A 25,202-nucleotide genomic window follows, 5' to 3' on the forward strand; every position below is an offset into this window, starting at 1 on the left:
CCATACTACACGAGCTCATAAATTGGCCTCTCGCTGCTTTGTTTGCTCTTCGCGGAAGCTACTCGCCCCTATTCGATAAGTAAAGGAGAGGGCTTAACGCTCCTCTCTGGCCGGTGCTTCTTTCTTCCTGACCCTTCTTTTTCTTTCTTCCTCTTCCTGCTGAGCCAATGAGCTAAGCTCCATCCAATCAGGCATGAAAGAAAGCGCTAATTCAAGAATGAAACCTCTCAATCAAAGCTTTTACCCTTTCTTGATCTTAGATTAATAACCCGTTGAAGCGCAGGAGCTCAATTAATTGGTGCAGGTGCTTGGCTATCGAATCAGCAGCTAAGGTAGCAGACTGATTTTACTTGATGACCTGGTATGATCATGAACTAGAATGTTCTATTGAATGAGATATAGCCGTAGATATCCCAGTGCCCACTCTTCGATCTCCCATCGCATCGGTTCCTGAATATCTACTCACTCCCGCCCTGGATAGACTTAAGGCTGAAGACCGAGTAAAAGGGCTGGCAAGGCAAAATAGCAAAAAAGAGTTTAGCGTAAGAGAAGAAAGCTGCTCTTAGCAGAGAGAGGGTGGATAAGTTTCTAGTTCATGGATTGATCGAGTTTCGTTCTACTTTCGACTTATCTCGATTGGGTTGGTGTTAAGTGTACCCAACAAAAGGTACAATACAAGAATTTCGAGGACCCGTCTTTCTTCAGCACGAAGTTAGTTGATCGAGAAAGCAAGGACCCGTATAGAGCTACGCCATGAGTAGATCGAAAAGGTCTCGCGAAGCCGGTAATCCTTTGCCTCCCCTAACTAGTAAAGCTGAAGAAGAAGCATAAAAATGGAGTCCTTCATCTTTGGTCTTTTTCCCATGCTTTCTGTTGGTCAACAACCAACCACAACTCTCTATAGTCAAAACACTAGTCCTGCAGGCTTGCTTTTAACCATACCTGGTTCAGTCTGTATGGAGGGAATTTCTTTTGTCTGAATCAATCATGCCTCAACTGGATCAATTCACTTATTTCACACAATTCTTCTGGTTCTGCCTTTTCCTCTTCACTTTCTATATTCTCATAAAGGTCTATCTCCCAGATGATTGGGAAGTCCAAGTATATTTGTTCTTTATTACTAAACCCAAATTGCGAAAAATTCTTTCTTTTTTTCAATGGGCCTTGTTTTACTATTTTTTGGTACGCGTTGGATTCACCCTGTACCACTTCTTGACTCCTTCTCAATTCTTTGATCTTTCCCTGTTCCCGGTGCTGCCGACTACTAGCCATTCCTCCGGTGGATCCAACTCCATAGTGGGTGTGGGTTCACACGAAGGTTCGAGCTCGGGTTGGACCTCCTTCGACCTCAACATTTTAGCAGAGGAGGAAGATGAGGTTGCCCGCCCCCGCCCCCTTCCTCAGCTCGACCCGGGGACAGAGGACCATATATATAGAGCTGTCGATGCAATCATTACAAGTTGCGAAAATGAGGAAGCTCTTATAGTGGAAAAAGCTAGGGCTTTACTTCTCAAAAAGGGCGCCCCTCATCTCACGGATGAGGACAAAGAGGATATTAGACGAGCCATCAACATGGCTCTCTACGATGCCTGGGAAACAGACATCGATAGGCGGCTAGAGCAGTTCCGAAGGATACGACGCTTCTTAGGGACAGGTAACTGTCCCGTTTGGAACACTTTTATAGATTATCTGGTTTCTTTAGGGAATCAGAAATTTAACGACCCGATGTATAAAAAATAGGAATGTTTCTATCTTTTCTTAACCAATATCTATTTAGGATAAGTAGAATATTTTATCTATTCGAGATGGTCCGCCTCAGGATTCCCAGGATTCGTGATCCTCCTTAATAGACAGGACAGTCGAATTAGCACTTTTTTTTTCAATTGGATGAGATCGGTCGAGTGTTCTCTGGTTTTTGAGTAGAAAACGGTAAATTTCCCCTCATTAGAAAGGGGTAGAGGGGATCCGTATATGTTGTTCAGGTCGATCTGAAGGCGCAGAAATAGCTAGAACTGAATGCGGAAAGTATGGAAAAACATCTCGTAATGTATTTAACCAGAAAATCGATTATGCTTCCGCGGAAGTATCTACTCGTTACGGAATCTCAGGTGTCAAAGTGTGGATTTCATATAGTAAAAAAAAAAAGGGACGTGCTATATCCGAAACGTACGAAATTTAGTAAATATCGTAAAGGCAGATGTAGTAGGGGTTGCGAACCAGACGGAACAAAACTAGGTTTTGGAAGATATGGCACTCAAAGTTGTAGAGCTGGTCGTCTTTCATATCGAGCCATTGAAGCAGCGCGTCGGGCTATAATCGGACACTTCCATCGTGCTATGAGCGGACAATTCCGAAAAAATGGTAAGATATGGGTAAGAGTTTTCGCGGATATCCCTATTACCGGGAAACCTACAGAAGTCAGAATGGGAAGAGGAAAGGGAAATCCTACGGGTTGGATTGCTCGTGTGTCCACGGGACAAGTCCTATTTGAAATGGATGGTGTGAATTTTGCAAATGCTCGACAAGCCGCTACATTAGCGGCGCATAAACCATGTTCGTCAACCAAGTTTGTTAAGTGGTCGTAACGTAATTGGTTAGTGGGGAAAAACCGGGCCGGGATTCAAAAGAATTAGGCGAAGGGTGGGGGGTCGGGCCCTCTCCTTTGCATTATGTCAGTTGGGCCTCCCCGGGTGTTTTTCCTTCCTTATTTGTTTAGGATTTTGGTTCCTTATTACCGAAGGAGCCTCTGTGGTTCCTTGGATGGCAACTGGGACAAATTCAGGGAACAGTGGCTCGGAGAGTTGGCTAAAATACCTTAACCGGTCACCATCAGGTGAGGGTACGGAAAATAGCGAAGCCGAGCCCGCTTCAAGAAACCCGGAGGCACGAGACAGTGATCCCAGGGAAGAAATAGGGCCTTCCTCGGTAAGGCAGCGAGTGGATTCGGCGAACGCTGCCGGAGCAGGGGAGAATGTGGTGGGCCCATCACACATCACAACAGGCTCCCAATCCCCCCATGGGGGTGCCGGAAGCCCCTGATCCGATGTGGTTGAAAAACCGCATTGAAAAAGTTTTCTTTATAATAAAAGGTAGGAAACCAAGGAAGGACATGCTCCAGAAGCTTTTTGACGATCTTAGACTGGAAACGGCTTCTCCGCTCAAACTGCAGCAAATCTTAAGAATTCTCGAACAAATGAAATGGAATTCTAGCCTTAAAGGTCGAGATTTCAGACTCGATCTGGAATTAGGTCACCGCGTCCACGATTGGGAAAGGGAGCAAAGGCACTTCCCAAACCCCGTGGACGACGTACCATGATACTTTCTGTTTTTAACTGTTTACGGGTGGCACTCAGAAAACCGGGGTGCCGCCCTAATGACCGATTGGGAGGGACCGCCGCATTCGGTCATTAGGGCGGGCAGACCTCGAATCGTTGGATCCGGTAGGTAAAAAAAAGGGTAGCCCCAGCTTGGGGCTGGATTGAATCCGAAGTTTAGGTTTAGAGTTGGATTAGCCAAGGGGTAAGAATTCAATGCTTGGCTTATGGCCTGGATGCTTTAGAGCAGACAGAGTTGGATTAGAACGTTTTCATGGTGCGCTCATTTCGAATTGTATTTCTCTTTGACCGAGTTAAGTAAATTCCGTTTGTGTGGCACGAGAGATGTAAAAGTAAATTGAGTATCGAGGATATGCGGATGATTTATACTATATATACGAAATTCCTAAGGCACCAAGGGCTATTCAATAAGGGCAACGAAGCAGTGTAGCTCTTATTTGGTGAATCCCTGTGTAGCTAGTAGATCGGGGAAAGAAAGAACTTAACCACTGCGTTGTAGGGGAACAATACCCAGTGGTGGGGTAGCTACTATTGGGTGAATACCTCCATCTGTTCATCCCGGCAGTTTCTGGTTCTAATTCCTGTATTTCATTCCGGTAGGTAAGGGAAACCTGTGGTAGCGAGACGGTTTCGGCAACAAACTCCTATCAGTCCCTCTTTCGGTTGTTAGCAGCCTCGGCTATCATGGAAATTTTTTGTATTGGCTGTTGATGGGAAAATACTTATTGTCCTGGAGGATAGACGAGCAGGTAATAGCAGTTTGACTGGGAATATTCCTTGCTTACCGGCTGTTGGATGGAGGGAGTTGATGGCATTCTTCCTGGGTTAGTGGATTTAGGAGCTATTTATCCTAATCCTACACTGCTTTGTTGGATTCCGACGGCTATTAATCCGCCTTTGTGGCTCTTTGGTAATGGAAAAACATCCTTCCCAACTTGCCTTTGTTTAGTATTAGTACCCCTAGGTACTTCAAAAATGAAAGGGGTCTTCCTCCTCAAGTCGGTTATCCGTATCGGTGAAATGACTATATCCTTAACACATACACTTCGGTAGAGTTTCCCAACGCGAAATAGGCTAGCGCGGATCCCTCTCTCCTGTTAAGTACCTACCCGTGAGATTAGAGCAGATTCGCTTGTCGTTGTATTGTGTCACATCGACTGCACTTTATTAATCCGCTATCGGTTGAATCTCATATCAACAGATTCTGAAAGAACTTGTTGAAAAGGAGGAATCCCAACGTTGAGTCAGAGCTAGAGTTAAAAACAAATCCCTTTTCAACCTTACGGACTTCTTTTCTTGTGCGCGAACGATCAAAGAAAGTCCTATCTAATGATGCAACAGCATCCAAGGAAGAAAGAAGCAAGGCAAGTGAACTTGAAGCAAGAACTCTTAGGCAAGCAAGGAGGGGCGTTGCGGTAAGATCAATGTATAGTATAGCATCAGTGTTATCTTTCTTCAAAGCTCTATCCACTTTGTCACATCATGGATTGCTTTGGCTATTATAGGATACACCTTTTATTATATCCTTTCAGTTTATGGCGCGACATTTCCTACATCTCAAAATGACTGGATATTGGACTTCCCACCAAGATCTAGACTCCAATCCAATCCGAATTGACTCGTCACGGAAGTTGCCTTGCTTTTTCTTTCTCTAGCTCTAGATCTAGGGATTAGCAGGTTGGCTTAATCTAAACTTACTTACTATAAGAAGATCGCTTCAGAGGTCTTTGTAAGTGTTAGAGGTGATTGGTTTTTTTACGATATGGCTCGCTTTTGGGAGGTAGACTTGGGCAGCAAGCTATCTGTTACCGGAAAGCAAAAGTAGCTCGAGCCAAAGGCGACTGCGAGGCCCCCCGCTAAGCGGGGGGGAGGGGGAAAGTGGGTTTAGAGGGCTCCCCCACCATTAGGAATCTTGCCTTACAGAAGGTTAATGAGGGCACGTAACGATGCGCCGGGAAGGTATAGAGTCGCCCCCAAGATGAAAGGGAGATTGGTGCCGGTTACGCTTTTAGTGAGGAGACAGGAGCTCTAGAGCTTAGAGATGTCCCCTAGGCCAGACAGAGGTCTAGGGGGAGTCCGGAAAGAGGACTCTTTTCGTTTAGCCGGCGGGCCCGCAGATGTCAAAAGGCTTAGGCTTTCGAACTGCGTAACAAAAGAAACTCTATTGAGGGAAGAATAGGCTTGATGCGAGCCGTGCCAGTTCGAGTCTGGCGAGTTGCTTCTAGCTCCTGCCTTGCCTATGAGGAAGGCTTTTCGCTACAGACTATTCTGGATACTCAAGAAATAGCCTTTCTAATAGAAACCATACCGCTCCTCCGTTTTCTTCTGGTAAAGGGTCGGAATCAGTCCACGACTGAGTTCCTTCTTAAAAAGATCTCCGGTTTTAATTCAACCAAGGCATAGTAGCTCTGATTAACCTCCTGGCGTTTTTTATGGAAAACTGAGTGATCAGGCATCCATATAACTCTATCTTATTGCTCACTGTTCAAGGGCCTTATGGCTCTGATACACTCCCCAATTTCTTGCGGATCTTGATTTGCAGCTGTAGGGAGGGACCATCCGGAATTAAAAAAAAAGTATGTCTGCAACTTTTACATTTATTTTGGGGAACAAAAGACTCCCCCATGATCTGCTCACCATACATAACTTTCCACTATAGAACCCATAGGCAGCCAAGAGTCATACCAGAGAGATGAGATGTATTGGTTTCATTGCCAACTTTTAGTATAATATATCTTATAGCCAACTCTCTCACCTGAAAAAGTTTCCTACAAACCCAGCTACCATTATTTGGTGGTTTAATACACCAAGGGGCCCTAACTGAATGAATTGAGGTTGAGTAAAAGCCATTCGCTTGAGGATTGGGATCTTAGGGCACTGTATAATTCAAGATCCTCATAAACTATTCAAGGCCCTGATGGTCACTCTCCCCGCGCTCTACTACAGGAAAGCTAGCCTGGTGGATCCACTACACGCTAAGAAGCAAGTCCCGACTAACTAAGTAAATCCGGGTTAGACTGAAAGTGACCAGAAATTGCTATCTTCTTTCACTAGCGATAGAGCGAAGCGTAGCCGTGTTTAAGCCGAAGGCGATAGTGATTCCAGTGTTTACTGAGCTATATCTCTATCTATTAGTTATCTGGCTTAAATAAAGAGTTTAGACTTACGATACCGAGAAAGCAAGCCACGGCTTGAAGTGAACCCTAAGATGTTCGAACGAGACTGTTCAGGAACATGGATTGTGGGTATACCTGCACAATAGCTTTCTCTACGAGCCTACAAGCTTAGCTTTGGTTTAGCTTCCAACTAAGGCGGTTCTCTGTTATGAGAACAAAGAGTTTGACTATGCCATAGTAGGGTGGAATCCGGGGCGAATGAACCACTTTTTTAGAACTATACTACATTGAAATAGCCCTAAGATGCGGTGTGCATATGGGAGCGCTTGAAATGGTTTAGTTTTACCGAATGCCCACGTCGGTGTTGCTGAGCCCTTTCGCTCCTTGAATAACTGAGAACACACTTTCTACGATCCTATAGTGGCTTATCGTAGCTAACAGATGATCTTCACAAAATTTGGTCAACAAGCATGTAGCCCGATCCGAACGTAATTACATGTCTCAATACTTACTACCTATACCCGGACCCGGGCCGGAAAGGGCTAAATATAGCATTCGCTAAGCAGCTAAGCTGAAGTCAAATACCCGGCTAAGTCCTATCTCCGAATTCCGGTAAGGAAGAAATTCATTGATAACAGATCATTGCTAAGAAAGAAGAGTTGAGTTAGCAGGCTCAGGGGGATCTTAGATTAAAGCATTTTTCTTTCGAGCTGGGAATAAGAGAACGAGCTAGACACAAAAGCTACCACTGAAAGAAGGTAAACCGAAGCAAACAAATGAAGTAGAATTGGCCTAGCCTAACGGTTCTATAGCCTCTACCTATTGAGTTCCCTCTCCTGGGGTTCAAGAGTTGCTTTCAGAGCCCTTGATTGAGATCTCCGTCTCATCACGAACTCATAAAGACAGCGATCAACCTCTCTTTTCTATTCTTTGGCAGATTACTTGCTCCAGGAATGCTTGCTGTCAGCAGTTAAGGGACAAAGGGAAGGAGTGGGGGCTGTCAGAAGTGAAAGGACAAAGGGAAGGTGAGGAAGGTAATCCAACTACGGCACTAAGACTAATTCCGTCTATTTGGCGACTATTCCTACTGCTACTACTACGGCTACTGCAGTAAGGAAGGAATTCGGTTTCAAACTGAACTTGTTGCGAGGGGTTAAAAATGGATTATACTCTTTCTCTCCATCTTTCGTCTATCCTATGTCTCTTTCCTCTGTTCTTTGTCCTTCTCCTACTAGGAGTAGCAGGAAAGTCGTCAATTGGATATATGATAGATAGTATGGGGACGGTGCTTCGGGTTAGCACTCTCTATTTTCTTTTCGTTGGTGAACAAGTCTCATTCGTTTGGCCGGCCCTAAATCAGCATTGAAATCATTTTTGAATGGGCATAGTTTGATTTTGACTTATGAGTAACAGGCTCTGTTTATCAACTACGGAGGATCAATTAGCATTACCTCACCTGAAATTGGCACATAAACACTCGAAACCAACAATAAGCGACTATGCTTAAACGGGTATGCTGCTTGGGTTGATTTCAGCTGTTGGGGAGGACAAGTACTTTTACTTGAGTACTTAATTTGATGCTTCATAGGCTACTTGGTCCGGGCCGGGAAGGCTATAGAGGACACGGATTCATGTGGAAGATTGCCTCGTAACTAATTCCACCCTCAATGAAATGAAGGAATTTATGGATCAAATCCGGAGGAGGCGACTGGAAGGAGCTCCCGTGTCAATCACTTCCATTCCTCTCATTAGACCATCTGTAGCACTCATAGCTACAGCCCGAACTCTATTATGCTGTACTTCACAAGTCACATTAATTAAGTTTACCGACAGTATCTTGACCCTTAACTACCAGAGCGTTGAAAATATTAGGGGGGAAGAGACTTTCGCGATGTTCAATAAAGGGTCTAAGAGCTCTTGCAATAGGTCTAGCAATCTATTTATTACAAAACAGATTGAATACCATGGCTTGGGGGTTTTTGCAGGTTAACAAGGAGAGCCACGGATGAATCATAGATTCTAGTTGGAGATCCAAGGGCCTTTCCTCTAAGGGAAGGAGACGGAGACGACCTATCAATGTGGCAAAAAGAAAGACGGAAGCAGCTCCAGAGAAGTTTACTATAGGAAGGTCAGGACTCTAATAATCAGATACCGGCAAGCCTTGCATGACACTCGTTTGACGAGGTGGTTTGAATAGATTGACTAAGAGATATATTGGATAAATTATCAAATGATAGAGAATCTAAGCAAGGACTAGAGGCATAAGAGATTAGTAATAAGGAAGAGACTGTCACCGGACTCCCCAACGGGGCCCAAGAGAGGCTCCAAGCCCTGAGACAAGGACAGTTTGTCGTGAGTGGCTGCCCAATGTGGAGAAATCCTTTAATCAGGATGGGCGCTGAAGAAAGCTGCTCCAGAAGAGAACCTTGGAAGGGGTGGCCCACAATAGAAAAAGGTGCCCCAAGCCCTAATTCACAGGCTTCATATCTTGACTCCGTCGCCATAGGAAGAGTTCTCCATAAATCCATACGCAGCGGAAACGACCACAGCCGACGCCTCAGGGGAGACAAAAAGAGAAATCGATGACGCAATGCATTCAAGATCTTGGTGCTTTTTCGAACGTTTTCACGTCGCCTTTTTCCGAGGATTCACAAAGGACCATTTCTCGAAACTACGTATTCTATTTACTTTCCAAAATGGGTCCTTTTTTGTGTCCGAAACCCCGCCCATTTAGATTCATTTCAGGATTCGTCGGCGATCAACTCGTCACAACAGGTAAAACTTTTCGTACCTGGCTCAGCGGATGTATCTATCAATGCATTCAGAGGGGCTGCCCCTGCGTATTGTGACTGAGCAACGTCGCTGTTGGGTGCTATAGGTGGAGGACGACAGATCCTACTCCGTCTGATACGGCCCGTTCACTCATTATTGATCAAGCATTGGCCCCTTATAAAGCTAAAGACAGAAGTCAGTAGTCACTCCGGAAGAACGAATGTTTTCGGTAGTAATAGTAAGAAAAAGCGCTAGGAGAAGGCCCCTTGGATTCTTATGATCCTAACATTTACATATATACATATAATATAGGCATCCCGCCCACACGCCATTATCAAAGTACAGGCGAACCGGTTGGGACTCAAAGAAAGAAGGGACTTTTTACCCAATCCAATGATTGACAGGGCTGGGGCGGGCGTTAACTAAGTACTCAAGCTGCTGGAGCGCAGGTTGGGCAGTAAGCTTCGTTGATTCCCACGAAGGAATCGGAATCTCGCTACTTCCCTTACCGGAGTTTGGTTTGAGACTCAGGCTAGAGGATCCTTACTCTCCTGGGATTATTAGAGTGTCAGATTAGCCTTTGGATTCGTTCTGCCTTCCACTCTATATCTAATCATTTTCCCATCACAGAACTTCTCTTGGCACTCTATCATATGCCTTTTCGAGGTCAATAAAAAACCATGTGGAGATCTCTCTTCTTCTCTCTGTAGATCTCCATCAGTCGCCTCAGCACGTTAAAGAAAAGCAGATACTTGTTTTGCGGGAAGAGCAGCGGCAAGGGCAGATTCTGCTTTTGCGGGAACTGGAATAGCAGGAACAGGAGCAGAGGAGGGTTTAGCGCTAGCAGGTGCGATGTAATTGCCTTTTTATTAAGCTGCAGAGCAGAAAGGGCTATTTTGAGATAAATTCCGGTGCTGCATGCCCAGCTAAACATGCCTTAAAAGAGACGAATTCAGCTAATGCCTAGAAATATGAGTAGGTTTGCTGCTTGCTTTCTTCTTGTTCTTGCCTTAGAGGAGGGGGTTGTTAAGCATCTTCGAACAGCTCATAGCTACAGTTACCCTACCTAGCTCTCTATTCCCTGAAAGCCGGATTGGCTTTACCCGGGCTTGCTGCCTAATTGAGTATGGGCGAGTGCCTTAGCTAGAAGACTCGAATTGATTGAGGAGAAGTCGGCCAAGGATAGGGTTTCTCGGGCTTCTTGAAGAGAGTTTACTAAGTCGCCCAACCAGATGGTGAAGACAAGGCATCCAACGGCCATTCACTTATCACTTACTTAACTCTAATCGCTTTCAATTCAAGAAATAAAGAAGCGAGCCAGCCACTCTCTAACATTCTATCTAAAGCCTTTCTTCTGAGCCAGGAATAAGCCGGAAGCTCTAAACTCGTTAACAGAATCTGTAGCGGGCAAAGGAGTTTGATCGAATCCACCTTTCTTATTTCCCACGCCAGAGTCAGTGGTTATCCTATCATCTGTCTCATTTGAGGATGCCTTTGTTCTACCTCTTGACTTGGTTGCAGATTGACAAGAGAAGAAGACCGATCAAACAAGCTCCTTAATCGGAAAGTCACAAACCATTAGGATTTCCGTGGGGTACAGAGGTCCTTTTAGGACTCAAAGTAACTATCCTTCTCCTCTTGGGGAATTCTTTTGAAGACAATCGCTCTTGCTTCCCCGGTGCTCTAGAAAAAAGGATGCCCACTCATCCGGAAAAGCATTTCTATTTAGCTGTGCTTAGCTACACGGATTAGCCGACCTTACTAAGACAGTCTTACCAACACTCTGAGCTCGATCCCCTCTTCGAACACATAGCCCGCCTGAAGAGGCTTGGGGTAATGAGATTTATTCGTGCTAAGGCCAAGTAAGAGGTTTTTGCCAAAAATTCTTCCGCATACCGGCAATCGCTTACAAATCCAAGGCAGACTAGAAAGCACATACATACGAAATAATGTTTCGAGAGCACCTACTAAACATACATATCGGCACACAAACTATATGTTGATCGCAGGTTGTTATTGACAAATAGAACTGCTGCTGGCACTTTCCTTTTATTCTGACTGAGTGGATTTTGTAAAGCATATTGCTAGTCTTCCGGATCAAACTCTTCTTTTTACTATCAGTTTAGTTTAAATGTGAACAAGCTTAGTGGGAGCTGTAGAAATCCTTTCTCTTCCATTAACATGAAAACTGTAGCATTGGAAGGAAGGCAGTAGCTCCTCCTACATATGAGTAGGGAGATCCTGAACTAAAGGGTTCCACAAGCAAGCTATTATTCTGGGGATCTCCATTGAGGAGCATCAAACCCTAATGAAAGATCTCTCCCCATTAACAAGAGGTAATCATTTTCAAGCCACAAGAAGGTATCTCCTACTGAACGATAGGAAAGTTAGTTCTTCCAGTTGGCATTCATTAGTCCGGTTGGGTAGGAGCACCAGGTTGATCGCCCAACAAAAGAGTTGTTTAGCGAATGACTCAACCTATGCATCCGGTATTTACACTCTCTACTTCGAGGTGTAAATCACTTAAACTTTTTATTCCCCCTATCCCTGTATTAATGAAAGAATAGAATTTTTGACTTTCACCTTGCGAGCACCCCAGGGAGGGCTAACTCTTATCTCCCCAATCTCCAGGACCGCAAAAAGATGGAATTTTCCGTCTTCTTAGCCGACGTAAGACCTTCATCCAGCAGCAAAAAGCTGTTCCTTACTAGCGCAAGCACTAATAAGCTAACAATTCCTTGGAGCAGCTCAAACTTATTCCGGGTATGAAGAAGCGGGAGTGCACCACATAGAGGAGAACCCTACTCGCCTTTGTATGCCAAGTCACTGGACCGGCGAAACTGATTCTCTCGAGGTTGAGCTTTCAAAGCGGGATCGTTCCAAGGTGCCCACGCCTTACTGCTTATTCAAGGGCGGGCGAAAACGCCTATGGGACCATTCGACATTCATAGCATTTCAATCCTATTCGGATTTTGCAAGAAAAAAATATGAAACGAAAGTCTTCCTAAAATATGCTAGGTGCTTCTTCCCCACATATCCTAATTGGAATTTTGTCGAGCGGAAAGCCGATTCGTTGGGCGAGCAGAGGAAAGAAAGAAAACACTTACTTACTGCTGATTTCATTCAAAAGCGAAGGAAGAAAGCTACTCGACCAAAGCAAAGAGCAAGCTGAAAAACGCTAGCTTTAACTTTAACTTGAAATTGCGAAAAGGGCGTATTTCAATGTAAAGTTTTATGCATATGCAAGAGAAGTCGAAGGCCTTAGTCTCAGTCCCCGAGTAAAAAGTTTATATGAAGAGTCTACTTTTTATTTAAACCAGTGTTCCAGGTAAAACTTTCTATAGTCGCATTCCTCTGCTGTCCCCTTGTTTGAGGAGTTCAGAGTTTCATCCAGTTCCTTACTCTTACAAGTAAAAGTAAACTCCTTACGAGTGTACCAATTCCCCTCCAGCCAGTCTTAAGCCAACAGTATCTTATCACATCACAAGCCATCAGGGAAGGGAAATCCTAGACTCAGACGAGGAACTCACACTCGCTGGTGAAGTAGTCCTCCAAACCATGGGAAGAAAACATATTAAGGTACCCTTTAGGACTGATGCTGCTGGCTTATGGGATGTAGCAGAAAGGGGTGTAACAAAACTTGCAGCGAGAAGCACTGAAACAAACTCCAACTCAAAGATCCGGGAGGGAAACTATCCTCTTACCTCGTACCTCGTAGACCTCCTATCGATAAAAAAGTATTCGCTTGTATCCAAACCGCCTATTCAACTCTAACTGGTGATCAGAAGCAACGGCATTAACACCGGGCCGGGGCAGTGACTCTAACCAACAGAGTAAGTTGGGGGCCTTACTAAGCTTGAAGTGGCCGTAGGGACATACCACCAATTCATGTGCAGCAGGAATGCAGTAAAGTGCTAATACCGGTAATGCCCCTTATCTAGCGAGATAAAAGGACTAATAGCCTTTTTTCCACGGTCTTGAATCGGCTTCACTCGTTGATTGCCACAGATAAGCGCTTGTACTATGCATATGGATCACCGGATGACATAGAGACGTGGAAGACCTTCCGAATCCAATATTCATTGCCTTTGGTTTAATTTAAACAAGGGATGCAAGCAAAGCAGGGAAATCACTCCCTCGCCCGAGAGGCAGGAGCCACCTTTATAGTTGCATAATAGGTCTTGCTTTCTTACCACGTCTATCCATAAGTAGTGAGAGCGAGCTTGGTTCTCTGGCGCCGGGCTCCCCCTTCTAGTCCCTCCGGTTGGGGCCAAGGCCAAGCTAATGAGATCCGGGCTCAGTCCATTTGTAGTAAACGCAGCTGAAACACTAAATTATTCTAAAACATTTATTTTTCAATGAAAGAAACACAACCAATACTAGTTATTCTCACCCTCCCAGGGAAGGGCACTTGATTGATCAGAAGAAAGGTCCACTTCCCCCCTTATGCTATGGAGGTCCGTTAGCGCTACTAACCAGTTGTTCTTCTGCTTGTCCGCTATCTTTAAAAATGCCTTCTGTCAGTATGAGTGAGCGTCTTTCCCAGCTCCCGGTCTTTCTAAACAACAACGGGTTCTAAGAAATTCAGCCTTGTCATGGCTGGTTGAGGTTAGAATTCGGGTAGAGATGGCTGCAGTAGATTCTTCCGACCGAGTCCCACAGAGTCTTGAGGCACGGATCTAACGGCAAGGGAATCAGCGGCTGATCGCGATTCATCAGTCGCAATTCTCCCAGCAGCTATCCATTTGAGTTCGCCAGTCAATGACTGAGCTGTGATTGCATAGGTGGTAGAGCAAGCTTGAGCGGAGGCAGCCTATTCTTCTTATTGCTAACAGCCTATTAGGGAAAAAAGTATAGTAAGAAGCAACAGGAGAAGAAAAACAGAAAGAAAAAAGAGCAATTAATATTAAAAAAATTATACTATATATATAAATAATTTGGCTTCGATGTTCTCGTTCTTGTCCTTTCCTCATCCTTGCAGCTTTGTGCCTCTTGTGCTTTTATCAGCGCGTGGCACCCTGTAACAATGAATTGAGCTTGGCTCTGTCTGTCTTTCAGTTTGTCTTGCTTCATTTCTTTGCCTTGGAGCTCTTCTTCGTCCTTCGACCTTTTCGAGAATGATGTCTTCTCTTCTTGGTGGTCGTGGTATAGCCTTTATAGAATATCCTCTTCCCCGGGAAAGCTAACTCAATAGGAATTCTCTCTCTCTCGCCGATGCTATTGAATCAGCAACCGCTGCTGTTGGTCTTACCTGGTGGTAGGGCAGTAGGAGTAAAGGCAATAGGATCAGTATTAGGGCTTAAAGAGAATGTTCTGTAAGAGAAGAACTAATATAATAGATGAATCGGCTGCAAGTCTTTTAGCCACAGACGCTCTTGCTGGAATAACCGGCGGTGGTCAACTATCCTCAACTATCCATTGTCAAAGTCTCAGCCCTTTTGGTGCGGTGCTATCATTATATATAAAATATATAATAAGTGATCTGTTCATCTAACTCGAAATTTCATAAGAGAAAAAGAGAAAGTTGCCTAGTTCTGATGAAAGCTATTTAAAGGCTACCCGAGTTCAAAGGTTTAGTTGCGTTTAGTGTATTTATTGAGATTGGGTTGGTGGTCAGTCAGTTAGGAAAGCCGGGTGTGGCGGCAAGAAGGTCATAGCTCAACGAAAATCAATCAAGAAATTACATAGATAAGAATCGCACTAGTTGAATTTCTCGATTGAGACAGCGGCAGGCCAAAAGAGCTCTACAGTAGTGCAGTGCCTTGCGGGGTCGTAGAGCTGGTAACCCTCGTTCGCCTAAGATCGAAAATGCTCTGTCTTTGATTGAGACTGAAAACAGATATATAGTGTGTGTCCCGTGATTTTCTTGTAGTCAGTCTTAAAAATGTCCCAGGAATGCCCAAAAGTCCCATGTCTTTCTCGATTGGTAAACCCAACCAGCGATTTACAACAAACAAGTCTTTCCTCTTGTTTGGGGGAGCAGAGCAGTTCAAAAATGAAGCAAATGAAGTTAGAAAAACTAAAGTCTGTCTTATCTGATTTCAGGGCACAATTTATAATCTTCCTCCTTTTGACTATGCTTATTTTGTTTTCAGTCTATTTTATAACACAATGTAACCTGTTCTTATTGGAATTGATTGACCGGCCAGATATTGAGTCTGTCAAGATAGGTATGTGGGGCATTGAAGTTATTAAAAAAAAATAGCCCCCAACCGAATGAGAATGTCGGAATTGTGGTCTTTGGTAGTGATACCGCTATAAAAGAAGGAGATCTTGTCAAACGCACTGGATAGGATATAACATTTGAATTTCTCAACCATTCCACGTTTCCGAAACGGATCCTATCAAATATTTTACTTTTTCTATGATCATCTCTATTTTAGGTATTCGGGGAATTCTCCTTAATAGACGAAATATTCCTATTATGTCAATGCCAATTGAATCAATGTTATTAGCTGTGAATTCGAACTTTTTGGTATTTTCCGTTTCTTCGGATGATATGATGGGTCAATCATTTGCTTCATTGGTTTCAACGGTGGCTGCTGCGGAATCAGCTATTGGGTTAGCCATTTTCGTTATAACTTTCCGAGTCCGAGGGACTATTGCTGTAGAATTTATTAATAGCATTCAAGGTTAAACATGACTCCTAGAGAATTACAAAAATACGAAGTTCTCTTTTCTCCTTTCGTTCTCTTCTTTTTGATTTTGACTTGGTTGGCAGGGTCAGGGCCTTTCTCGCTGGGCGAGCGCATCCGATTGATTCTAAAGTCCTTTCCTAAACCACTTCCCGTTCAGTTGCTGAAAGATAGAGAGAACCTTTCTAAATGAGATTGAGTTCCACGAATATGCAAGCTAGAAAGATGCTATTTGCTGCTATTCCATCTATTTGTGCATTTAGTTCAAAGAAGATCTCAATCTATAATGAAGAAATGATAGTAGCTCGTTGTTTTATAGGCTTCATCATATTCAGTCGGAAGAGTTTAGGTAAGACTTTCAAAGTGACTCTCGACGGGAGAATCCAGGCTATTCAGGAAGAATCGCAGCAATTCCCCCATCCTAACGAAGTAGTTCCTCCGGAATCTAATGAACAACAACGATTACTTAGGATCAGTTTGCGAATTTGTGGGACCGTAGTAGAATCATTACCAATGGCACGCTGTGCGCCTAAGTGCGAAAAGACAGTGCAAGCTTTGTTATGCCGAAACCTAAATGTTAAGTCAGCAACACTTCCAAATGCCACTTCCTCCCGTCGCATCCGTCTTCAGGACGATCTAGGCACAAAGTTTAACTTATTAGTTAGGAGGAAATTTTGCCCCCAGTGTATCTCGAAAGCAGAAAAAATAGAACTCATTCGAGAGAGCTTGGTGGTCTTAAGAATAAATAAGACGAATAGAATCTAATTCATGTTCATGCTAACAGAAGAGCGGATCCAATACAATGTCAATAATATATTATATGCAACTTCTTTCTCAAAAAGTGCTTGCTGCACTTCTTTCTCATGAAGCTGCTTTGCAAGAAAGGTTTGAGTTCCCTCCGGGGGTTCTGATAGCCAATGCTTCCTACGCTCCAGCCCTTAGCCCTTAACTCCTTAGCACAAGCACTAAGTAAGCCCTCCAAGGCCTTCAATATCGCACCTACTAGGACTTCATTTTCGTTTTCGAATAGGACTACTTCTTTCTTTTCTGTATGCTAGGGCCGCCCGCACGCTTTAAGGGTTGTTGAAGGTATTGCACTAAGAAAGACTCCTGCCGTTGCTATGCTAAAGGTAAGATTTTCTTTGAAAGCCGCTCAAGCAATTTCTTTAAAAAAAGAAGAGCAAGCAAGACAAGATAAGGCTCGAAAGCTGCGAAGAAAGTAGAGCAGCTCTAATCGAGCTGTGAAATCGGTGTGGTGAGGTATTGGAAGTGTTCAGCGAATATAGATAAAGACACTAAAAAAGAGCACCGTGCTATACTGCTCCATAAGGTAAGGAGGGCTTCCGCAAAACTAGGTAGCTTTCGCTAATGAGAGATGGATGTAACCTTTCAGCCAGCGGGCCTTGATGTCCGAGAGGGAAGGGCAGCCAACCGAGCTCAGAAAGCGAAGCCATCGCCTCCAGTTATTCCAGTGGTTAGGAATCTGAACCGGCTCGGCTCCCTTTTTATTGGTCGAGTAGCTTTCCGTGAAATAGCCTTTATCTCATCGCCAATGGCCGGGTGAGGAAGAATGAATTGAATCTTTTGCCCTTCGAGAACTCAAAACGAAACGAAAACAACTGCTTAATGCTTTTAATAGCTTATAGGGGCCCAACTCCGCTAATCCGGACATTCGCTAAGATTCCCTAACCAAAAGAGGGGGCACTCAAGACCTGGATACTCTAAAACAAGACCACCACTTCCCTTCCCGCAGAAGAGGAAGAACAAGAGTCTGGTTGCGCTTCGGGACGACTTCCCCTACCACTACTGTTAAATAGCGCCCTCTTCTCTTAGTATAGTAAGCTGGCGGGCTTCTCCCAAGAGAATGCCTTCACTCCACTCCCCCTTAAGACGCCTATGGAGAACTAAGGTACCATTAGGAGTATCCTTTCCGAAGGCAGGGGGAGCTCGAAAACAACAAACGCCACTATTAGTACTTCCTCAGAGCGATTGAACTAGCCTTTTGACTAAATAGATATGGGCATAGAGAGGGAATCCTGAACTACAGGAAAAAGGGAGAGCTACTTGCCAGCAGAAGTAAAGAAAGAAGAGGCACCCCCTTCCGGAGAGTGATACTTAAAGATGACTCCGTCAGAGTTAGCAAAATAGGAAGTTCTCTTTGACTGCTTCCCGGACTTCGGGGACCTTTTGGCCCTCCGCTGGAGCTGCCTTTCGTAGCTCTAGATTCTCCTCTACTCTAGAAGCTCGTCCGTTCTTTTGTCCAAGCCGGAGGGCGCAGATGGTGCGTGCGGGTCGTCCTGAGAAGACTTCCCCATCATCCAATTCATTGAGGAATCCCGGGCGAAGATAAGAAAAGATGGGGCGGGGTAGGAGTTCTCTTTCCCCCAGACTACTTTACTCACTGGAAATCATTCCACGTACAGGAACTGGGTTAACAAAAGGGGCTCGAACTACAGGGATCTGATACCTTCTTCCCTTGGTCTGGGAGGTAGGTTATGTAGGCGTACAGCAGTGCGTGCCGCTGGTGTATTCGATCACGAATGGGCCAAAGAATCGATTATATAAAACCACGACTTTCTTTTCCTGCTCGGTCGGAGATAGCTGCTACTTACCTACGACTACTCGGCGGTCTCAGAGACCAAACTGATCCACCTACCTTATCTATTTTTTGATACCTAGCTCACGAGAACAGAGGCCGAGTCTCTAGAAGCTAATCCGGGGATAGCCCTTTGGCTTTGGGCACCTTTTCCCAACTTACAACAGTACAAGGAAGGCGGATCCTAGGTATAGCCTAACAAACCCGACACCTACTTTCTATATATTACCAGAAAAGAAAGAGTGCTTGGTCCCAGATAGCTGAACTGCCCGGCTAGGCACGATCGCAGACAGACACAAATGGGGCGCTTGAGGGCCTTAGTGAGCTCGAAAAACAGGAAGGGGAGGAACGAAGTTGCTAGAGTGTAACGATTCGTTTCAAATGAGTGTAACATAGTGAAACTCATTTCGTCTAACTACGTTCAACTCATTCAGAGGTACGAAGTGACTCGACTGAAAGGAAAACTTTCATATCAAGGGGCTTAGCTCTATCGAACGGTTATCACAGCTTATTCTCAATTTCAATTCGTAGCCTCAAGCATCGATACTGAAGAAAGAATAGATAGAACGAAAGAAGCGAGGGTGCTTGCAGTTTCATAAAACGTAGCGTAGCGTTTGTTGATTGGGGAGATATGTCAGAGGATCCATCGTAAGGGTACCTTTCAGGACGTCTTACGAACCTTTCTCTATCTTCAATCGCTTCAATAATCGAGTGCGTGCCGTGCTGGTATACTGACTCTTCTCTCGAAAGACCCGGCCTTCCTTAGGTCAATCAATCAGGTTAATCCTTCCCAACTTTGTTTTGAATCCCTTATGCCAGTTCAGCCCAGGAGTTGGCCTTGGTTTGAAAGATCATCTGTCCAAATCCATCCAGGATCTTGGGTGAGGACATTCCATCCTCACGCACTTGTGGCTGAGCATATAGCAGAGACAAAATGATATAGCTATATCGCAACGCTGTAAGTGTGTAATTAGGCACTTATACAGGTTGATATAGTATATATATATACATATATATTAACGTCAAAATTCTGATATTTTCTCTCTAGGGTAATACTCAAGAGTTGATGTTGGTATGTATACTGTATAGAAAACATAAAAAACCTAATCATAGGCATTCCTTACCTCTGTGTGTGATATGATGCCGATCATAATCCCTCTTTGCAAGAAAGGGGCTAGGCAGGTTCAGAATGAGAATCTTCTACACCTGTAGTTTAGCAATCAATAGAAGGCTTAGCTTGAAGCATGGCTTGCCGTTTCAATAAGGATAGATCTAATTGATAAAGCCGCTCGACCTATTTATTGAAACTATGTGTCAAGGGTTTGAATCGAATGACTGATCCTTGTTGGGACTCCTACTTTCTTTTGAAAGGAGTGGAGCGAAAGTCTTTTCAGCAAGTGGAGGAAACAGGAGAAAGATGAACCAATGCCTTGTTGAGGGAAGGAAGCGTACTTTGTGTGCAGTCAGGCTTGAGATCACACTAGGAAGATAGTAGAATCAGCAGTCGAAGTAGTTAAGAAATAGGGCCGGAAGCCACTTTAGTTTCAAGACCAATTGCTTACTCAAGAATCAGACCGACGAAAGCTGCCTCTTAAACGAACAAGAACGAAAGAGGTTTCGAGTTGATCAGAATTACCTAACCAATTATAGGACCCTTTCACATTTTACAACAGTCAATTCCAACTCCTCCTCTTTTTATCGGGAGGAAAATAGTTGTTTGCATGGATATGTCTCCCTGAGAAAGCATGCCGTATCCTACCCCCTAAATGGATAATGGATATAGGGCGTATGTTTCACCAGCGCTGAAGGTTGTCGGTGCCATAGAGCTAGACCAGTGAGCAACTACGCTTTCCAGATAAGGATGGAGCCGGCTGTCATCACTCACCATTTACTTAGCTAGAACACAACTTCCATCATAATTGATTCTACCTATTTCTAAAGGATTCCATCCAGCCACAGGTTTCCCTATGGCTACCCTCTCTCATGAAAGAGCACTTTTTGGTCCATGTCTCTCGAGAGCAAGTATGGCAGAAGAGGTACGAAATGAGTGTAACTCAGTGCAGTGTAACGATTCGTTTCACATAGTTACACTCATTACAACGAGATTAGCTAATGAGGCTCTGGATTGGTTCGAAGATGCTATTGGTCAGTATATGGCCACTATCACTTCGGCCTATGAAGGAATACCTTTATATACAGGTAGGTTGTTTCAGCAATTTCCTGGAGCCGGTAAACGCCGGATCTTTGCTATATGTAATTACATGAAGCAAAGACTGCTCAATCCAGTCCATGATTGGGCAATGAGTGTGTTGCGGACCATTCCAATGGATGGTGCTGGTGACCAAGAGAGACCTATTAACAGGCTGCGCGTAAAAGAACCACGTGATACATATTGTTTTGATCTGAAAAGCGCTACCGATCGGTGGCCCTTATCAGTGATATACACTGTGTTTTCACTATTCTTTGGTCCTACTTACGCGTCAGCTGTTGTCAATAGTGCTCTTGGTCTTAATACTTTTCTTTTAGATTATCCTATAACTAAGAGAAGGTACGAAGTATCATTTCTGGCTGGTCAGCCACTCGGCTATTACGGCTCCTGGGCGCTGTTCTCCCTATCCCATCACTTTGTGATGTGGCTAGCGGCTAAAATGGCGTACCCGAACAGGGTGACCCCATTTAAGGACTACGCTATCCTCGGTGATGATGTTCTCATCACTGATGGTAACGTTGCGTCGCATTACCGGGAGATCCTTAGTAAGCTGGGCGTTCAGATATCTGGATATCTGATAGTAAGTCAATTACATCACATACTGGATGCATTGAGTTTGCTAAGCGATTTAGGGTGAAAGGAATGCAGGTCGATTTGACCCCTATTTCCGTAAGGGCCCTAACCGGAGTGAACAGCTCAATTGGTCTGTGTGTCGTAGGTGAAAAGTACAACGTTTCTAGTATGAACGTTTTACAAAGACTTGCGGGCGCAGGCTATAGAGTCCGTTCACGCCTAATGTCCACCCAAAGTCAACGATGGGAAAGGATAAAGGCTGTGCGACGTAAGGTACAGTATCAAAGAATGCGATTACCCATAGATCTGTGGTTAGGAAGAGGAATGCCTCTCAACCCTGGGTAGGATGATCGCATATCTCCGGAGGGAGATGAAGCCTAAGGAGTTACGTATAGCTCCCGACGAGCTTTTCTTTGATTTGATGGCCAGATTGAATTTAACGAGAGAACTGTGCTCCGTAACTGGATGTCTCAGTGGCTTAAGTGGGTTCACTGGTACTATGCTGTTGCTATGTCCGAGAATGTGACCTTAGAGGATTTCCTGCAGGCGCCTATATGCGCGACTACATGGAAAAGAACTCAACGAGCGGAAGGTCTCGTTATGTTCGGACACATGTGGAAGCTATATGATATGGCAGCCGGGTGGTCGACGTCAACAACACCTCCTTACGTGTTTGACCCGGCCACTCAGTTGGAATTTCCTTTTTGGTTACTCTGGTGCTGACTTCCTACTATCTCCTGTGGTCTTATCACCCCGGGAGAATGTTGGACGCAAGAATATCAGTGAAACTCATTGGGAACAATTGAGAAGGATCTTAGCTCCCGGTGACCGGCTTTGCGGGACCGCCATATGGCCTTTTTTTCCTAGGTGCTCATTTTGTATGGGCTGTTTCTATTCAGTGGACGTGGTTATTGGCAAGAACTTATTGAATCCATCGTTTGGGCTCATAATAAATTCAAAGTTGCTCCTGCTACTCAGCCGAGAGCCTTGAGCATTGTACAAGGACGTGCTGTAGGAGTAACCCATTACCTTCTGGGTGGAATTGCCACAACATGGGCGTTCTTCTTAGCAAGAATTATTGCAGTAGGATAATGGCTAGGAGGATTTGAAAGGCATTATGGCATTAAGATTTCCAAGGGTTAGCTCAGGACCCTACTACTCGTTTTGGTATTGCTACCGCACATGACTTCGAAAGTCATGATGATATTACTGAGGAACGTCTTTATCAGAATATTTTTGTCGGTCAATTAGCAATAATTTTTCTGTGGACTTCCGGAAATCTCTTTCATGTAGCTTGGCAAGGAAATTTGGAATCGTGGGTACAGGACCCTTTACACGTAAGACCTATTGCTCATGCAATTTGGTCAACCGGCCGTGGAAGCTTTTACTCGGGGGGCGCTCTTGGCCCAGTGAATATCGCTTATTCTGGTGTTGGTATACAATCGGTTTACGCACTAATGAAGATCTTTATACTGGAGCTCTTTTTCTATTATTTCTTTCGGCCATATCCAACATAGCAGGTTGGCTACACTTACAACCGAAATGGAAACCGAGCGTTTCATGGTTCAAAAACGCCGAATCTCGTCTGAATCATCATTTGTCAGGACTCCTTGGCTTGGACAGGACATTTAGTACACGTCGCTATTCCTGCATCCAGAGGGGAGTCCGTTCGATGGAATAATTTCTTAGATGTATTACCGCATCCCCAAGGGTTAGGCCCACTTTTTACAGGTCAGTGGAATCTTTATGCTCAAAACCCTGATTCAAGTAGTCACTTATTTGGGACCTCCCAAGGATCAGGAACTGCCATTCTAACTCTTCTTGGGTCCACAAACACAAAGTTTATGGCTGACTTATATTGCTCACCATCATTTAGCTATTGCATTTATTTTTCTTGTTGCTGGTCATATGTATAGAACAAATTTCGGGATTGGACACAGTATCAAGGATCTTTTAGATGCACATATTCCTCCGGGAGGGCGATTGGGGCGTGGGCATAAGGGTCTTTATGATACAATCAATAATTCGCTTCATTTTCAATTAGGTCTTGCTCTAGCTTCTTTAGGGGTTATTACCTCCTTGGTAGCTCAACACATGTACTCTTTACCTGCTTATGCATTCATAGCACAAGACTTTACTACTCAAGCTGCATTGTATACTCATCATCAATATATCGCCGGATTCATCATGACAGGAGCTTTTGCTCATGGAGCTATCTTTTTCATTAGAGATTACAACCCGGAGCAAAATGAAGATAATGTATTGGCAAGAATGTTAGACCATAAGGAAGCTATCATATCTCATTTAAGTTGGGCCAGCCTCTTTCTGGGCTTCCATACCTTGGGACTTTATGTTCATAATGATGTCATGCTTGCTTTTGGTACTCCGGAAAAGCAAATTTTGATCGAACCCATTACCATTGAGCAAATATGGGTTCGATGTACTTTTATCTTCAACGAGCGGCCCGGCATTCAATGCGGGTCGAAGCATCTGGTTGCCCGGTTGGTTAAATGCTGTTAATGAAAATACTAATTCATTATTTTTAACAATAGGTCCTGGAGACTTTTTGGTTCATCATGCTATTGCTCTGGGTTTACATACAACTACATTGATCTTAGTAAAAGGTGCTTTAGATGCACGCGGTTCCAAGTTAATGCCAGATAAAAAGGATTTCGGTTATAGTTTTCCGTGCGATGGCCCGGGACGAGGGGGTACTTGTGATATTTCGGCATGGGACGCATTTTATTTGGATGTTAAATACTATTGGATGGGTTACTTTTTATTGGCATTGGAAGCACATCACATTGTGGCAGGGTAACGTTTAATGAATCGTCCACTTATTTGATGGGCTGGCTGAGAGATTATTTATGGTTAAACTCTTCACAACAACTCAATGGATATAACCCCTTTGGTATGAATAGTTTATCGGTCTGGGCATGGATGTTCTTATTCGGACACATTTGGCATGGTGCTAGAATCTTGTTCAGAGGTGTTTTTGCTGGTAGTGACCCAGATTTTCAAGTATATAAAAAAACATTTCTCCAAAAGATTTTTTCATTACTACTACATAAAGCACTACATTACATAAACAACCACATATGCCTTTTACTAGAGCTTTAAAAGCATTAGGCCAACTACATTACTTAACTTATTTTCGAAACATAAAGATAGGCCTTAACAAGTAGAAAGTCACTATTTTTAGAATTTTTTTTCTAGTGGTTTTCCGGGACACCGAAGGTGGCAACCCGCACAACGAGTTCTTCCTTCTCCGTCCGCAGCGCTTGCAGCCTCCTCTCCAAATCGCTTATGTCCTCTCTGGCAGCGGCAATGCGCGCTTCTTTTCTTGCAGGATCCTGTGTTCTAACACTTAGCAAAAGCGCGTTTAGCGTTCTACGGCGCCCTTGAATTGCATTTTGCAGGTTACTCATTTGGACATCAATTTGAGAAATCCTGTTTATATCAGCTATATCCATACGTGCTATTACTCAATTTCTTTGCTTTGATATTTGATGAAGTGAAGAGAGCCTCTATTTATAGAGTGGTAGAGTAATCTCGCCATGCGTCACCGAATTGGATGGCAGGCACAATTCTGACTAGTTCTCCGCACTACTTTTATGCAGTTGAATACTATCATGCCTATTTAGTGAAAAACTGGCTGGCTCTGGCTACCAAATCACACTGCCTGTATGAACAAACAAACCTTGCACAACCAGCTTACGTAGAAAAGATTCCATATTCTATGCCAATAGACTCGTGACATCCATGTACTGAGTCGTCAAATGAGCCAGCCCAAGCTTATACGCATTGGCCCACAGGGTGCCCCAATAGGCCCCGAATGAAAGACCCAAGCCTACATGAACCATCCAAGAAAGTCCTACAAATGAAGACTTGTGCTTTGGCCCTTCTGTGGGCTTTCATGCTTATCAAAAATGTAATCATTTTAAGGGTTTGGGATGTATTTTACGT

At 44.1% G+C, this 25,202-nt stretch overlaps 1 protein-coding gene and 1 pseudogene across 1 annotated transcript; both read left to right on the forward strand.

The window, feature by feature from the left end:
- Positions 1-1,572: 1,572 nt before the first annotated feature.
- On the forward strand, positions 1,573-2,585 carry LOC140183434 (large ribosomal subunit protein uL16m-like). Its single transcript, XM_072231854.1, has 3 exons — positions 1,573-1,654; positions 1,983-2,108; positions 2,194-2,585. The coding sequence occupies exons 1-3, from the start codon at positions 1,573-1,575 to the stop codon at positions 2,583-2,585; spliced, it is 600 nt and encodes a 199-aa protein (XP_072087955.1).
- Positions 2,586-20,421: 17,836 nt separating this feature from the next.
- LOC114927224 (photosystem I P700 chlorophyll a apoprotein A2-like) lies at positions 20,422-24,880 on the forward strand (annotated as a pseudogene).
- The last annotated feature ends 322 nt before the right edge of the window (positions 24,881-25,202 follow it).

Source organism: Arachis hypogaea, unplaced genomic scaffold (genome assembly GCF_003086295.3).
Source record: "Arachis hypogaea cultivar Tifrunner unplaced genomic scaffold, arahy.Tifrunner.gnm2.J5K5 arahy.Tifrunner.gnm2.scaffold_63, whole genome shotgun sequence".
Classification (NCBI taxonomy): domain Eukaryota; kingdom Viridiplantae; phylum Streptophyta; class Magnoliopsida; order Fabales; family Fabaceae; genus Arachis; species Arachis hypogaea.

Excerpts from the sequence above, each read along its gene's own strand:
- LOC140183434 (XM_072231854.1), top strand. The coding sequence starts at position 1,573 with ATGGCTCTCTACGATGCCTGGGAAACAGACATCGATAGGCGGCTAGAG. Across the intron at positions 1,655-1,982 it reads ACGACGCTTCTTAGGGACAG|GTCGATCTGAAGGCGCAGAA; the intron begins GTAACTGTCCCG and ends TATGTTGTTCAG. Across the intron at positions 2,109-2,193 it reads TACTCGTTACGGAATCTCAG|GCAGATGTAGTAGGGGTTGC; the intron begins GTGTCAAAGTGT and ends AATATCGTAAAG.